Source organism: Pectinophora gossypiella, chromosome 4, assembly GCF_024362695.1.
Source record: "Pectinophora gossypiella chromosome 4, ilPecGoss1.1, whole genome shotgun sequence".
Lineage (NCBI taxonomy): Eukaryota > Metazoa > Arthropoda > Insecta > Lepidoptera > Gelechiidae > Pectinophora > Pectinophora gossypiella.
In genome coordinates this window covers 5,704,955-5,723,115 of record NC_065407.1, presented here as the reverse complement: position 1 = coordinate 5,723,115, position 18,161 = coordinate 5,704,955, and the positions used below count along the sequence as shown (strand labels likewise).

At 36.3% G+C, this 18,161-nt stretch overlaps 1 protein-coding gene across 6 annotated transcripts in view; it reads right to left on the bottom strand.

Annotated features, from left to right (window-relative positions):
• Positions 1–18,161, bottom strand: part of LOC126366253 (cholecystokinin receptor-like) — a 268,987-nt gene that overhangs the window by 25,484 nt on the left and 225,342 nt on the right. For all 6 annotated transcript variants that reach the window (XR_007566321.1, XR_007566322.1, XM_050009312.1 and 3 more), the window contains exons 7-9: positions 12,576–12,701; positions 6,374–6,445; positions 263–435 (exon numbers count right to left, since the gene is read on the bottom strand). Coding sequence is in view for 4 of the 6 variants with exons in the window: in XM_050009312.1 (XP_049865269.1) it covers positions 263–435; positions 6,374–6,445; positions 12,576–12,701 (371 nt within the window). In the remaining 2 variants the exon portion in view is untranslated. The remainder of the gene's footprint in view (positions 1–262; positions 436–6,373; positions 6,446–12,575; positions 12,702–18,161) is intronic.

Here is an 18,161-nt window from a genome sequence, read left to right as displayed (position 1 = left end):
AGTTTTTGAACCTATATTTTTTGATATAGAGTGGACATGCATTTAGAAAGTAAGCGTGTACCATCTTAGACTACATCTTCACTTACCATAAGGTGAAATTGTTGTGACACGCAGATTTCTTATAATCACAAAAAGCACGATAGGAATGTTTTGACAATATTTTAAATGTAAAGATCGCGAAGAGTCAACATTTGTTGTTCCTGTATATCCCTAAAAATAACATGATAAAAAGAAGAGAAGAAGAAGAATTTAAATGTATTACCTGAACAGTCTACAGGACTTGATGAGCGTGATGAACGCTTGCCTGAACTTGCGGTTCATGAAGCAATAGGTGATGGGATTGCAGCACGAAGAGCAGTAAGCTAACAGTTGCAGGGATATGATGCCCTTTGGTCCCACGTACTGATACAGCTCCTCCGGGTAGAATAGGTATATCTGTTGAAGAGATACAATAACATTAGCTGAGACTCGTGGTTAACGGTTAACACGCTCGTCCTGGGGCCTGTTTCATAAAACTTACAATTGTAAATTACAATGACAATTTGATGTACATTGCGGAGTGTGTGATCACACGAATATTTTGCAGTTTCATATTAGCTACGTAATGAACACCAAACTGTCATTGTAATTTACAATTGTAAATTTTATTAAACAGGCCCCTGGTTTGACAAGAGCTGCGGGTTTCAGTCCTGTCCGAGTCAGAGTTTATATTGTGAGTTTCCGTCTTCTATCGTGTGGGTTGTGAGTTGTATTACCAACCCCATCAACTCTGGTTTCAGGGTTATTACTAAGCCGCCATAGGCCCCTGACATGACTCATGTAACGACTACGTACTTACATCAGCAATTACTGGCATCAACGGCTTAACACGCCTTCCGAAGCACGGATCATCTTACTTTTCGGACAATCAGGTGATCAGCCTGTAATGTCATAACCAAACTAGGGATCACAAAGTGATTTTTATGATTTGTCCCCACCGGGATTCGAACCCGGGACCTCCGCGTCAGCACAACACTCAACCACTGGACCACGGAGGCCGTTAGTTGAGTTTCCCTAAGCACGGGTAAGTGCTGTAAAAACAAAAATCGTTTAAAAACTTAGCGCCCTATCTCACTAGGACGCCAGGAAGGCTTGTCTGCAGATGTTGCTGCGCGGTGCTAGGCTATGTCATAGAATAAATAATAATATAGAACGGTAACCTCCCCGCCCCGCAATAATTCGTATCGGTCGCCGACCTCTGCTCTGGGTCTTTCTTTAGCCTTAAAAGGCCGTAAGCCGTTAAGGAGTAAGAAGAGTGTCTCTTGCTCTCACTTACCCGTTAAGCGGCATACGTTAAAAATAAGTTTTTTGGTATGAAGTGTCTGGGGTGGGGTAGTGTACTGATTAATCAATAGATTTTCGTTATTGACACGTGATTTTTCTTCTCGTTCCAGCAACGAAATGGTTATTTATTCACAGCTAAGTACAGCTCTGCTGGTGTAGTCTTCGCTTTAAAAGGGCAAGTGAAAGGTAAAAATAAAAATGTATATAACCTATAGAATAGAATATGTTTAGCTAATAAAAAATCTAATCATGTATACAATAATGGCGGACCCCGCACTAGGGAAACCCTGTAAGGGTAAAAAATTACACTTATTTTAGAGGCTCTTTAGCCTTATGTAGCCATAATTTTCAAAAGGGAACCCTAGTAATTTCGCTTTGTTATAACTATTGTCTGTCTGACTATACGTGACAGCTTTGTAATTTTGCCGTTCTAGAACGTATACGACTAGAATAGAAATGTGAAAGAGTAAAACGTTATATGCCAGGAATGATAAATTATGTAGCTGAACACTTTCAAAATTCAAAAATATCTTTATTCAGTAGGTTACATAGTTACACTTTGAATCGTCAATTTTTACATAACGATCGTCTCATCCGCCTAAAACTACTGCAGCTTCGCACAACCTGTATAGCAGGAGAAAAGAAGCTGCAAGAAAAACCTCGGAACAGGGCCCTAGACGTTCTTTAAAAAAAAAAACATAAAATTTTGTTATACAATTAATTGAGTAATTTAGCTGCCTAATATAAGTTCTCAGACAGTTAATCCCATGCATTCATATCTTCTCAATAATCACTAACCTTATAATAACCTTTTTTTGCAAAGTTTCTGTTTAACTACTGCCTTAAAACAGTTGAAAGGCAAATTCTGAATGTCAATGGGAATCTTATTGTATCTTTTAAAGCCAGATACAAACATTGCGAGGCTTGTGCCCCGCTCTCGCATGCCTTAGTGATTTTATTTCATTGTTATCCTTAACAAAATAAAATGTTCTTTTTTCATTCTTTAATTTTTTTAAGGCTCCGGGCCAAAAATGATCCCTGTGGTGCACTGTCCTTCTCTGTGTCAGTAGCACCATGAGACATCAGAAAAAGCAACAATTTTTTCTGAAGAAAACACAAACTGGAAAGAAATCTGCAACTGGACTTTCCTTTGAAAATGAAGCAAAAACCATGAAAACAATAAGTTGGTTCAAAAGACACGAGAAAACTGAATCAAATAGACGTCATATGCCAGTTCGTTAGTACGAAAACATGCAGATTTTGCAACATACAAAAGTGGCTGTAGACATGATAACTTTTCAACATAAAGTTAATTTACTAGAAAACAATATTGTTACAGAATGTTCTTCATTTACATTGTTCCGAGTTTTCGCAAAATACGAACTTTACAAACTACTGAGAATGTACCCTTTTGAATAAGATATTTCAATAACTCACAATCAGTGTGAATCGAAGCTGCATACGTAACGTAAAAAGAAAATTAAAATAGCAAAATCACATAACTGAAATATTTGCTTTTTAATTAAAAGATATTTACTTGGAAATAAATTATTCAACCAATGCTAATGTTTCTACAAAACATAAACGCATGTCGCTACGGCTTTGCACTCAAAGTCACCTGAACCTAATTGAGGAAATGGCGTGATAGCAAAGTAAAATAACTCACATCATCCTCCTGCCTTTATTTCACTCTAGGTAGAGTAAGCACAACATTATTTCCTCTATCATTAATGTCAGTCGTCATCTCAATACTCATACCTTTCACACACAGTTTTGCAGTTCCGTTATTAAAGCTTGCTCTCGATTCGGGCTCTAAACTACTGAATTCGACTTTATGACTATGAATTCATGTTTGGATTATGATCCAATTATCTATGGATTATTGATATACACTATAATGAAAACTTTGGGGGATGATTCTAAGTTGATATCAAGTGGAGTATTCTATCGGAAATTCCACTTGGATTTTGGTGCTTGGAATTTTGGTGCTCGGCTTGGAATTTTGGTGCTCGTTTTAATTATTTTCAGTACCATACTTTTGCGATGGAAAATCTGAATCACAGTCTGAATCATCCATCAAAGTTTTCATTACTGTTTCACTAATACCTGTACACTGTATACCTCATGCAGTAATATGTGAAAAAATTTTAACTCCGAATTAAATTGCACAAAGTAGACCAAGTAAATGAAACGTCAATTACCGTGTTGCACATGACTGACGTGTCTAGGTAGCAATAATTATATAACTCATTAACTCCCTAGCATTATCGCGTATTTCACAGTCCGAGTTTTTTACAGACGCGACTGCCCGTCTGACCCGCGAAGGGAAAACCAGCCCAATAAGTTAGGTCACATACCACCGAAAATGCTTTCTCGGGAATGTGGGTTTCCTCACGATGTTTTCCTTCACCGGTAAGCACAACTAACGAGGTAGCAATATAACTGCCTACATTAAAGACTATATCGACTAGATATAATTTTGCCTGGATTTTATATTGACCTCATAGTTAAATGATTTGATCGCAAAATGGCTTGTTTGTTTACATGGGATAATGACAATACAGTCAAGTACAAAATGCTTTTAACAAAATTTGAAATTATAAGGAGGGTGGTAAGGTTAGTGTGGGAAATGTGGTAAGTGTGGTTCTGTGTGTAGTCCACTTTAGTTTAGAATAAGGTTGGTAGAGAGCCGTGATAGCCCAGTTGGTAGAACGTTTCCCTCTCACTTTGAGGTCGCAGGTTCGAATCCAGCACAGGCCTAAACCAATGATTGTCGTATTTGTTTTCGAATTCATGTTTGGATCATAAATGATTATCACGTGCTCATTTCACCACCGCGAGGAAACCCACCTACCCAACAAATGCATTTTCGAAGGTATGTGACCTGACCTGTATTGGGCCGGTTTTCCCTTCGCGTGTTGGAAGGTGAGACAAGCAGTCGCTTCTGTGAAAACAGGACCTGTCAAATCTTCAGGTTAGGTAAGCAGACTCCGTAAAACGGGATAATGCTAGGGAGATGATGAGGGAGTAAGGAAACGCGCATAGACTGTCTGTCTCGCTTATACTGTCGGGGTAAAGTGGCACACATTAAGAGCGGGATTTTTTATGGAGTGTCCAGGCTGTACTATTACCATAGAATAAGGAATAATACTACGTATATAACGGCAACTCTCCGCTCCCCACCAGCTGCTGAGCTAGGTTTACACTCAGACGTCACACACACACACACATACACACACACACACACACACACACGCGCGCGCGTGTACGATAACGTCAATGTGTAATGTCTGTGTAAAACGAGGTTTTTCCGTGTCCGTATCCGGGGTGTGCCATTACCACACCTGGCTACATTCCAAGAGCAATGCAGTAAATTGGAGTCAATAAATTGTATAAAAAATCCATGTATTGTGTACTGAACGACAAAAAAAAATTGAGGAAGTATGTTGCAGTATGTAGTGTGTACTTTCTATTTTTTGCCCTAAAGCTTGGAAATGAAATACAGCTCAGTTTCTGAGACATTTCTGCGGGTTTGGTACAAGCTTTGTAGCCGCCACCTAACCTAATTTTCAGTCATTTTGACTCAAAGACCAAAGCGAGCTAAACTGCGGGCTCCACATTAGGGGAAGTATTACGTATGTGTACGAACTAATTAGTTTCTGAGTTCACAATGTTGTTCTTAATAAAGATAATGTTCTATCCTAAGCTGCATTTGAAAAATAAATAGTACTTATAGCAAATGTAATTGTTACTGGCAATAAATTTATTTTATTCTTATTCTTACTCTTAAAAAATATATTGGTGTAAGTAAATGAATGTTGCGGCGAAGCAAAAAGCTATGTACGAAAGCTATGTGTATGCACGTCTGTTCCAACTTAACTTCTGAACTACCTGCCAAAATATAACAAATGAAGGTGTCGCTAGAAGCGTCTTGATTGTCCGGTGGTTATAGCCCTAAATTTAAAGTGGAGCCCTCTAGAGGACAAAGCGGGACGAAAAAAAAAATTGTTCGTTGGTAGTGTGTTGGGTTTGGGTAGCAAATGAAAGGACTTAATTTGCACATTCCAAATATTTACATTACTATCTTTTACTTGCGGGTTTTCTTGTATTTACTCGATAATTACGTTGAATTAATAACATTACCGCTCAGACATGCTCCGGATAGGTTTTACCTCTAAATATTGTATAAATAATGTGAGTGTGAATATGACCCCGAAATAATATAAAAATAAAATATAAGTTTGAAAACTAAAACCCCGACTAAACTTATATTTTGATTCAAATACTTACAATTTATAATATTTTACGTACCTAACCAGAATAAAAAAATACCTTCGAAAAGTGTGTCTTTCGAATAAATTATTTATGAAAACATTCATCTTACAACGATAAACCATCTTATAGTCATCAACTTTATTGACCGTTATTGGGACTTCCTACATAAAAGTCTCTTTAAATCTTATTTGTCATGGTTGTACATAATGTTTGGTGAATTTTATAAATTTATTTGTTTGCGTATGCATTATTATTTTAAAAACATCATACAACATAACATAGCATCATGGCTTGTATCCCTGGTGTCTAGTATACCCACTCCTCGCCAGCTATGTGCCTATAAGTCCCATTGCCATTAACCGGGCACAAACCCTGAAAACCACGTGATATCAAAACACAAAACATCATACAAATAGGTTTTATTTTTGCAGGCATATAGAGATACGTTACTGGACACGTTAAGCCGTTGGGCCCGGCTGTTAGCCGTAAAAACACCTCCACCAACCCGCATTGGAGCAGCGTGGTGGAGTATGCTCCATACCCCCTCCGGTTGATTGAGGGGAGGTCTGTGCCCAACAGTGGGACGTATATAGGCTGTTTATGTTTGTTATGTACAGTCATGAGCAATATAATGTACCCACTTAAGGACTCTGTCGCACTAACATATTTGACATTTAGTGAGACTTACAGTTCAATTTGTTAAAAAAGTTAATGTGACATGGTACCAAAGTGTATACATATTAATGCTCGTGACCGTATGTATAGAGATACGTACCGTATTTATAACATGAAGGGGAGTCCAACAGACGAAGAATTCCAATATGATGACGAACAGCATTCTTATGACCTGTAGAAGACAAGATAATGTTTATAAAAATGACACAGGTAAGCAGCAGCGAGGAGGAGGTAGAGGTGTGGGGAAGACCAAGAAAAGCAAAGAAGAGAAGGCAGGTTTGGAAGAGGAAAAAGAGCTGGAAGAGGTTGAAGAGAAGCATAAAACGCAACGCACTAGATTAAGTTGAATTCTCTCGTGTCCTTAGGCCATTGAATGAGGAATCAGGTGCAGATTAAGTACATTAAAATACTATAGTAGGTAGGTTGGTCTTCGATTGTTGAAGTTAAGCAACTTTCGCAAAGGCCGGTCATAGGATGGGTGACCACAAAAAAAAAGTTTTCATCTCGAGCTCCTCCGTGCTTCGGAAGGCACGTCAAGCCGTTGGTCCCGGCTGCATTAGCAGTCGTTAATAACCATCAATCCGCACTGGGCCCGCGTGATGGTTTAAGGCCCGATCTCCCTATCCATCCATAGGGAAGGCCCGTGCTCCAGCAGTGGGGACGTTAATTGGCTGATGATGATGATGATGATGACTATAGTAGGGTCATTTTAATTGATTACATTAGACGTTTCTTTAACTTCATAGTTATAAGGTTTAGTTTTCTATGCTGGCTCCCATTTATTATGTGATCGGCTCTGCTATAAGATACCTTAAGTTATTTTTGTTTGAAACCCTGGCTGTTGAGTGAGAACCAATCTAAAACCATGCTGTGAAGTGACAGCTATAAAGTTGAGTCTTTCGATTAAAAATTAGATAGAAAATATATTTTTAATATCAATACCTCGGAAAAGATTTGTCTATAGGTTCTAGTAACTTCGAAAAGAAGAACAAATTGGGTACCTACCTAATTTCCTAGGTCAAAGATAAATTATGAAATTCCGATGACTAAATAAAGACAAATCTAAAAAGGTGACAAAAAACTTTTCTCTTTTTACTTATTTATGAATTTTAATACTTACAGAAAAATGTAATTCAAAATGTCGCACTCATTTTTCATTTTGTCACGTTTTGCTATCACGTCACAGGTTGCTATTTCATACAAATTCCATAGTAATTTCGTGTTTTGACGTTTAGTAGAAAGTGACTCATTTGAGTAGTTGGAAACTTCCTTATTGCGATATTTTTTTTTTTGGCAAACATAATCTATAGAAAATAGTTTTTTCATACACAATCATGTTTTTTTTTTTTGATAGAACTGAAAGGTCAGTTAATCAGTTTATTGTAGGCTCTATTTGACTTTATATTCTAGCTATTGAATATTACCTACTTCATGAAAACTTAAAAATGTTTTATTCTAGTCATGTAATGGACTGCAAAAAGTCGCTTGATGGAAATCTGTTGTTGGGATCACTAACAGAATTAAAAAGAAGTGAAAATCGTTTTTAAAATTCTCCTAGAAATATAATAAATGTATGAACATTAGGAACCTCTTCAAAACCTTTGTCAATTTTACAATTTTACTTGGATGAAGAGCCGTGGTTGCCCAGTTAGTAGAACGCTTGACTCTCACTTTGAGATCACAGGTTCAAATTCCAGCATAGGCCTTAACCAATGATTTTTGAATTTGTTTTCGAATTCATGTTCAGAGTTTGCCGTTCTAGGATTGGCTTGCACAGCCATGAAAGAAAGTGCAATTCTTCGAGGCAATGACGTCATAAATCGCCTAAAACAGACGTATAAGGTGATGATGTTTAGATCATAAATTATTATCACGTGCTCAGCGGTGAAGGAAAACATTGTGAGGAAACCCACATACCCGAGAAATGCATTTTGCAGGTTTGTGGCCTGACCTATATTGAGCTGGTTTTTCCTTCGCGGGTTGGAATTTCAGACAGGCAGTAGCTTGTGTGAAAAACCGTGTCAAATCTTCAGATTAGGTAAGCGGACCCTGTGAAAAAACTGGATAACGCTAGTAGGAGACGACAATAGAAAAAAAATATAAGGAGTACCTGCGTAATACTTTTATTGAGAAAGATGATGAGTTTAAAATTTTACAAAGGTTCTTAAGTACGCCATTATAGTCTATGCAGTAAGCCTTCTAAAGTAAAAGTTTTTATTATAGGGCTTTTTAAGGACGTATCAATAACTTCACTTTATACTATCACGCTCCGGCTTGGCCGTTTCGCTTTCGTCACCTGCGCGTAAGGTAACAAATTTATTGACTGCTCATAGCCATTATGTTATACCGGGTTGCAGTTCTGGGAGCAAAGAAACGGACAAGCCCCATATTTTGCCTAACGTGTAAAGTTTGTGAACTTAGAGTTTGTATATTCAGGGCATATGGAGTAAGAAGCTTGGCTATGAGATCTGATAACTTTTTGAAATTGCGTTCGATATGATTTCGTTTTGGCATCATTAATCATAATCAATCATTTATATACAAGAACACAAAGTTAAAGATCTTATTCTAAATAAATAAAGTATAAGTAAAAGTAAAGTATTCACGTAGTCAACCAGGAAGCAGGTGAGCAAATATTTATATAATTTATATAGACTCATTTCGCATGTTTTGTTAGGTCAATAAAAAAACATTTTCGTTATTTTCTGTTAACCTACGATACGATTCACTCCTTAAATCGTTATTCGAGCAACAAGAAAACCTTCACCATCTAAAATTTCTTGAAGATTACAGTAAGTAGACATCTAACAGATGTATATCATCTGATCGATATTGTTCGGAAGCAGTAAGTACATTCAAAGGCAAAAGGAGATTTACGCAAAACCAACAATGTCGAATAAGAAAAAGTACTCGGTTCAATAAATACTTAAGTACAAAAACCAAGATTTAGGCATCTTCGTAAAATGTTACATTGGATAAATCAAACAGCCTATTTTCAACAGCCTATTTTCAAAATACAAAACTGATAAAAACCTTATTTCACTTTGTGCTTACAAATTTATTCTCAGTCATAATTGGATTTAGTCATAATGGGATTCCAATGAATAAAGCTACTTATGAAGATATAAAGCCAAAAAATTGTAAATACCTATTTGGAATAATATCATACCCAACGAAATTAACTTCGTTAAAGGAATGACAAAAGTTGCGTTGTTACAAAAACAAAATAATCGAAAAGAAAACGAGTTAATTAATGCTTTTTTACGTAATTCCCTTGTAAAGAATGAACAAAGAACCCACATTATACTATAAATACATTATCATGTTTCCTGTGACAAAAACATTACTATTTTATGTGAATGTTATGAGTTTACGAATTGAATCCGACAGGGGGATTATGTTAATTTCTAAAATGATGGAAAATTGTTATGGGCGATATGCTGATTAGCGATTTTTGTCTTGGTTGTTTGTGGCTCTGCCCATCCTATTGGGGATTACGGGCGTGAGTTATGTATGTATGTATGTACGAATTGAAGACAGCTGCTTTTCTCTAGAGAATAATGGGTATTGATTCTGCTGGACACAAAATGAATTGTATTTCAATTTTACAGATCTAAAAGTAGTTCTATCTCTTTTTTAATCTATCGTAGGTAAAGGAGGGTAAGTAAAATACGATTATAGTAGGTACGGTATGAAGGTACTGACGAATTTACAGAAACTACCTCCTGAGAGTATTGTAGAGCAAAATTTTCTGAGTGAATTATTGCTAAGACGAAAGGGTGAGGTATAAGAGCAGACTGCTCTGGAAATTGGTAGTTTAAAGTGAAGTACCACTCTTCGTAAACAAAACTAATACAGGATAAACAACTGTACGGAACATTTAATAATTCACTGGAACTTTCTAGAAAGTTATTGATGTTTCGTAGTATTATTTAGTAAGTAAATTATAGATGAGTGCGTTGTTTATTTTCAATACTTAATGCAGAGTTAAATAATTTCGAGAAATGTTAACTATATCTATGCTGTTCTCGTCACAATTTAAACCGGATCGGAATACTATTATTTAACCCCAATGCAGCGAAGCAAAAAGGAGAGTTATGTGTTTGATCGTATTGATCGACATAAAAAAGTAACGACGAAAAAAAAATTAGGTAGTGTGTCGGATATCAAATGAAAGTGCTTAATTTGCACATTTCAAATATGTACATATTACAAGCTAATGATGCATTGATAACTTAAATGCTCAGACATATTCCGGATAGGTTTTATCTCCAAATCTTGCATAAAACACGTATCGGAAGCACGTTGTCATAATAAATAAGAACCCAAAATAATATAAAAATATATAGGTTTAAAAACCAAAACCCGACTATAGAAAAATTACGCTTTAAAAAGTATGAAACAAGAAAATAGGTATTTTTATTAAATAATTAGTACTTTCCAGTTGTTTAGAATCACTCTAGAAACACTACTGTTACAACCTTTAGGGGTTAAATTTATTACAACTACGTCCCATACTAAATTTGAGACTCTTAGCACTTGTACCTAGTTTCTGAGATTGACTGTGATAAGTGAGTCAGTCAGTAAGTGTCCTTTCATAGATAAAAGAGCAATTGTGTATATGCTTTCATGTGTAAAAGAAAGGGTAAAAAAGGTTAATGGCTAAACAATAGTCAATAAATCGTAACACATGAATATATTAAGTACAAAGAGTTTGCACATAAATAGGGTAAGTATATAATACTTGATGGTAGGTAGGGTTGGTTAATGGTAGAACTGGTAGAGGAAGACCTAGAAGGAGGTAAATTGACCAAATTGGAGATGTCCTTAGAAAAGGTTTAGTACGATCTACTCTGAACCGATCTAAGCTGAAACTATTGATGAATGTCAACAAAGCAATTGGAATTCTATAGTCTCTGCTTACCCCGGTGGGAAATAGGCATGAGTTTATGTATGTTGTATGTAAGTATATTATATCCGCGCCACGAGCAACTGTGAAACAATTAGTAGGACGAAAACTAGATCCAACAGTTCTACAAAAAGTTTACCCGTCTTCATAGAATACAAAATACCTCTGCGCTTGAAGGCTTATAACCGTGAGTTCTGTAGGAATAATGAATTATGGAATGGTCTTGGAAACATTGTTGTATTTCAAAATACACTTATACCTTTATTTTAAATATAAATATATAGGACATTTGTTCGTAACCTGTTTGTATGGATAGTTTTCTTTTGACGTCACTTATTGTAACCTCGGATTGCATTAATTGCTCGTGCTGACAAATGGGGATGACAATGGGCTGACAATGGGCGCATATGGTTCTCACCCAGTGCAAAATTTGACACAAGTTTGAAAGTGCCTGGCCCAGGGCGTCTGAGCTGAGATGGTTATTATTTGAAAGAATTACTCGACCCTTATGGGCGGATTGCGATAAGTGGTATTGCGGGGTTCTGAAGTGTTTGTTGTCGCGAGCTGATAGCCACCTCTATGGTAAATGTAATAGGGTCGTCTGGATCGTCCGGCAGGCTTTAATTTCGATAAAAATTTGCTCAAATATAGAGCAATCCCTACAGACAGACAAAGGGTACCCTTCTTACTTTCCAAGAACGGACTTAAAATACTTTCCGAAAACGAAGTTGGATTACTTGCCACGATAGATAGATAAAATCTTAGGTACTTACATATATATTGATTTTTTTTATCCATCTTGCTTTTTTTGTAATTGTTTAATGGAAATTTGATATGATGTGATTGTCTTTTTTGTGTCTGGCGCCCTTTTATAATAAACTATTTTTATTATACAGGGTGTTAGTGACATCGTAACGAATACTCAGGGGGATGATTCAGACCATGATTCTGAGTTAATATCAAGTGTAATTTTTCGTCGCAAAATTCATGATTTTTTTAGTTTTTTTAATTATTTTCAATACTATACTTTTGCGATGGAAAATTCCACTTGATATTAACTCAGAATAATCAGCTGAATCATCCCCCTCAGTATTCGTTACGATGTCACTTACACCCCACACAAGTACGTAGCCATACAAGTAGGTAATGGTGTTAGTGACACCGTAACGAATACTGAGGGGGATGATTCAGACCATGATTCTATGTTGATATCAAGTGGAATTTTCTGTCGGAAAATTCATGAAAATTTTAGTGTTTTTTTAATTATTTTCAGTTTCATAATTTTACGACGGAAATTCCACTTGATATCAAATCGGAATCATGATCTGAATCATCCTTCAAAGTTTTTGTTACATGTCACTATTACTAGTTTACTGTATAAATAAATACTCACTTTTCTTTTCGCTTCTATGCTTTTGTCGATGTGGGTAGAACGGACAACATGGCGAAACTCCAGGTCCGTGTGCATGCAGCAGCTCTGAGGGCTTCTGTCTGGGTCGAGTCTTGGCTCTATATCAGTCTGAAAGTAAACAATTTAGTTAACCAAATATACATAAAACTAAACAGCCTAATCCTCCGCTTGTTGGCAAAACCTGAGGTCTTTCCAAATAAGCAGAACCTCTTTACTTTCGATTTAGTTTTTATTATAATTTTAAAATCTACCACCTCCAGATGATCGAGGGGAGGCCTGTGCCCAATAGCGGAACGTCTATATAACTAAAACCAAAAATGTCAAGGGACATTTTGGAAGTGGTTTTCTTATTCTCCTTATATGTATTATATTGTATAGGCTACTTATATGTATGTTTATGTATGCATGTATATATGTATGTGTTTATATATAATATTTATATATATTTTGCGTATATTTTTTATATTATTTCTTTAGATAAGTATATATTATTTATTATTCCTTTTTTTTGTTATGTTGGTATCATTATTATGTTTATTGCACCAGCCCGTGCTCCAATAAATAATCTTCTTTCACCCTAAGGTTGCCTGGCAGAAATTGCTGTTTAGCAATAAGGCCGCCTATTGTGCTTATGTTTTATTCGTATGTTTATGTCCTTTGTTTTTTTGTTGTGCAATAAAGTATTATTGATTGATTGATTTTTTCTGTTTCATACTTTGCAGAGCGCGATTTTCCATAGTCGGGGTATTAGTTTATATCTTCTTTATTTTTATTTATATAATTTTAGGGTCTTGTTTATTATGATAACGTGCTTTAAGCAAGATTATAATACGCTTCACGGATCATTTATGCTCATACAAGCACGAGTAGACATCAATAAAACGTAATTATCGCAAAAATACAAGCAAACACGCCAGTAAAAGCTATAAAATATGTATTTGAAGTTTGCAAATTATGCTCTTTCAATTGATACTCAACATAATACTCAAGTTAAAAGTCTTAAGTTTTTCGTTATCAGTTTTTGTCTTCTAGAGGGCGCCATGTTGTTTTTTTACGCTTCATCACATAGCTTATAACCACCGGACGATCAAGATGCTTCTAGTGACCCCTCATTTTTTAAATTCTAACAGGTGGTTTATAAGTTAGGTGATAATGCATACATATATAGCGGTCAATATATATATATCTTCATATATCACCTGCTCTTGTTATTATTATAGTCAGTGTTGTGTGCAGTAATAGGTAATACCTGAAATTGTGTGTGTTTTCATGTACTGGGGGGTAAAAAGACCGCGTCGAAACAATGCATCTAAAGAAGCAATATTGCAATTAGACATTTGCGCATATAAAAGTAGGTAAGTGCACAATGCAAACAAATGTCAAATAGCAATATTGCTGTTTTAGATGAATTGCTTTGATGTCGCCATTTTAACCGCCTTGTTCTTACTACACCATAATAAATAAAGTAATAAATATCCCCAAGTCCAATGACTTAGCCTGATGGCTTTCTGCTCTGACAGCAGAATAATAGCCCAGATTTGGTGAGAGTGGTCGGTTATCAACCTCACAACTCCATAATGAATAGGTGAAAAATGCCAAACGTCCATTGATCGAAGCCCGTGATAATGTCACCGTCGTCGTTCAAGATATACCCAGTGATGTGTCGTTCCTGAGAATGTTCCCAAACTGGGAAAATTCTTATTCTTAACAACTCTTTTACAATAAGGGCACTGGCTGTTTTTTTCAAATTGTTATTTCTTGTACTCTGGTACTATCTGCACAAAGACTAGACAATAAAGAAAGAAAGAAAGAAAATCATTTATTTTAGAAATAAGTAAGTAGGTACACAGAATAGAGTAGTTTAAAGGGACGTCAGCTCAGCAAGACGTTGTGACACTCCGACATTGAGGGAATGCCACAACGCTGATTTTCAGTTTATACATAACTCTAGCGCATTTTGGAATGTCTAAAAAAACATCACTGGTTAGACACCGATAGGGCAGGATACTACAGGAAACATGTCATTTTACGGACACTTCTCACTTTTCTAGAAGTATCTAAATAACCCAACGACAGCCCTCCAGGCCATTGTGATTTATTCTAGCTTTTGAGGTATCGTTTTCACAAGCTAATTAGACAATTTCAGCCTCAGTAGAGTTTCAAATTCAGGACTTTGTTTTGTCTATACCGAAAGTTTGTAAAACCAAAACGGTCACGTTCCCAGTTTTAGGTTATTATAAACTAACTTGGTTCTCAATTATAAACTTCAAACAAACCATCCCTATTCCCAATTCCCAATAGTGTTTTATTAGTGACTCGTGTATTTTACCCGAATAGTGGATGCTGTCATAGAATAAGGAATAATTCTACGTATGGAACGGCGATTCTCCACTTCCCACCAGCGTCTGAGCTAGGTTTACATCACCCCCTTGGTCTTTCTTCAGTCTTCAATTGTATGAGCATCAGACGTCTCACACACAGATGCGCGTGTACGATAAAGTCAATATGTAGTGTCTGTGTTAAACGAGTTGTTGTGTATGAAGTGCCCGAGGTGTGGCTGTGTGTAAGACTGTTTTGAAAAATATAAATTATAGGAAAGAAAGAAAACCTATATTTAACATACATACAGACACAAATTCACACCTATTTCCCACCGGGGTAAGAAGAGACTATGGAATTCTATTTGCTTTGATCCTGACATACTTGTCTTGCTTACACCACGCACACTAGCAGAGTAGATCGTACTCGTACTAAACCTTTTCTAAGGATATCTCTTTTCTATCTATATCTATCCTTCTAGGTCATCTTCTGCCAGCCATACCACCAAGTTTCGCTTTATATATTAATTTCGTAATTCTATTGTCCTTCATCCGCTCTATGTGTCCAAACCAACTTACCATTCCCTTCTCAATTTTAGTCACTATATCGTCTTTTACACCACATCTCTCTGTTATCTTGCAGATGCTACGCAACGACCTTATTTCAACGGCATTAATCCTACTTCATACTTCTTCTGGCATACCCAATGTTAACTACCGTACATCATAGCGTAGGGACAAGTACTGCATGGTGAACAGCTATCCTCGAATCTTGCGAGATACATTGGCTACTGCATGCATTGCCCGATTCACTGAATTACCCAATTTTACTCTTCTTTCCATAAAAAATATATTTTAAGTAAATATTAAGCAGCTTTTAAGGAATTTGTTGACCGAACTAAACGTAATCCTACTTAGAGAGCGTGCTCCAAATCCTTTTCATTTGATGAGGGTAGGCCTCTGCCCACACACCTCTGCCTTTAAAATACAATATGCCAATGCGTATTTCTAATCGATATATAATTTACAATTACGCGGAACCTACAATTATCTTGGTTTACTATAGTGATGCGAAACGTTAGGGACCTAACCGCATATTCGGCAAACGGATCGAGGGCCTTGAAATCCCGGTGGTGGCCATATCACAAAAAATACTTTGTAATCTTTGCTCCTGACTACCCCAATTGGGATATAGTCGGCAGCTTGTCACTCCAAATGAAGGTTAAATATTTATTTTTATTATTTGATGGTAATGAAAAAGACATTTTCAGACTCCGTGGTCTAGTGGTTAGAGCGTTGGGCTCACGATTTTAAGGTTCGGGTTCCATTCCCAATGGGGACCTTGTCCAAATCACTTTGTGAGACTGTCCTTTGTTTGGTAAAGGACATTGCAGGCTTGAATCACTTGATTGTCCGAAAAAGTAATATGATTCCGTGTTTCGGAAGGCACGTTAAGCCGTTGGTCTCGGGCTACTAGCCCAAACATCTTCACCAACCCGCAGAGGAGCAGCGTGGTGGAGTATGCTCCATATCCCAGCAGTGGGACGTATATAGGCTGTATATGTACACACACACCTACATATAACATACACGTGTTATGTCTTTTTCATATCTCGGGCCTATAGAGTCCCGACTTTTGAAACGCGTGCGTGGGGCCGAAGCCAGTCGTAAAACCGAAGGTCCTTATAACATCCAAACCCCATTATTTAACTATTTACGACAATTTAATCTAAATGTGATGGAGACACCATCCGGTGTAATCACCGGATCGGTCGGTAATCCGCCTGTATGCAATATGGGAGTGCACCCATACAATTCCCGGATAAAATATTAAAGGAACAAAGGAAGCTGAGATATTCGGTTGGGGGTTAATAGACCGACTTCGGGATACTGGGGTTATGGGGCCTGCTCGACCGAAGTTAATAAACAATGTTGTTATTATCAAGGCATAACAACGGCATTCTTGTGTCCGTACAAGATTTCACAAGAAATAAACGTTCCTTTAATAATAGCTTAGTAAGATACTCAAGACCCTATTATGTAGAGATTTATGTCAATAACAGGCTATTACTGCTTATGTGCTTATGACCTTCTGAACCCGTATTAATTATAGGGTTTTACTGGAGATAATAACTTATTTATCATCGTATTGAGACCGACAGCAACACAAGAGCCTTTAATTATATATAATATTAAATTATTAATATTTATTATTAATTATTTATCATTTTTATTGTATTGATATCACGTGGTTATTAATATTTGTGCCCGCCTCTACTATATATCTCTGCCTATCCGTTCGGGGATACAGGGTTGAAGTAATGTTATAAATTATAGACTTTATACATTATGGAAACTGTACAAACAACACGTCAGCAAACCCTAAAGGGGAGAGCAGAAGATATCTTGCCGCTACTTTTAATATGACGTCCTAAAATTGATATATTGAGAATTATTATAACCAATCGCCTGTATTAAAAATCGAATCATTTATTCAACGTAATTATCATGGATAAACTTGTTGAAGGTCAATTTAACTTTTTTGAATTAACGTAATTTCGCAGTACAGTAATTTACATTAATAGCAACACATCTTATAAATCAATGTAGGTATAGATTATAAATTATTTAATAATTAGAGGAATACATTTAATATCAGGTGTTTTATCGTCCATCTGTATGGCCCATCGCAGGTCCAGTGCTCTTAAAGACCAGGTATGATGATGTGGACGACGTCGTTCGGACCTTCGTCGTTGGTCTGTAAGTGCCCTTAGAAAAGACACAATCGTTTATATAAGCTGAAAATCTTACCTCTGCCCTGTCTCTAATCTTGAAAGTCAGTTGTTTTGTAAAATTTAACCAAAAATTGTTTAAAAAAGCAGGAGAGCGGACGACCAGGCATTTAAAACATCCAAATAGGCTAGTTTTGGAAACAGTACCAAGAACGACACGTTTTAAAAAAAAATGTTACGCAATGTGCATAATGCATAAATACATAAAACAGCTACCTTTCATTCAGTTAAAAAAGAAAGTACAAAATTGGCTGCTCGAAAATATTATGTTTTATTCAGTTGAAGAATTCATTTAATCCAAAAAAATAACACTTAAGTCACATAATTAATTATAGGAAATAAATAATGAATCTTCTTCTATCGTGTGGGTTGTGAGGTGTATTTCCAACCTCATCAACCCTGATGTTATCCATTAATGAATGAATTTGATAATATTAATCAAAATGTATTAGAATTAG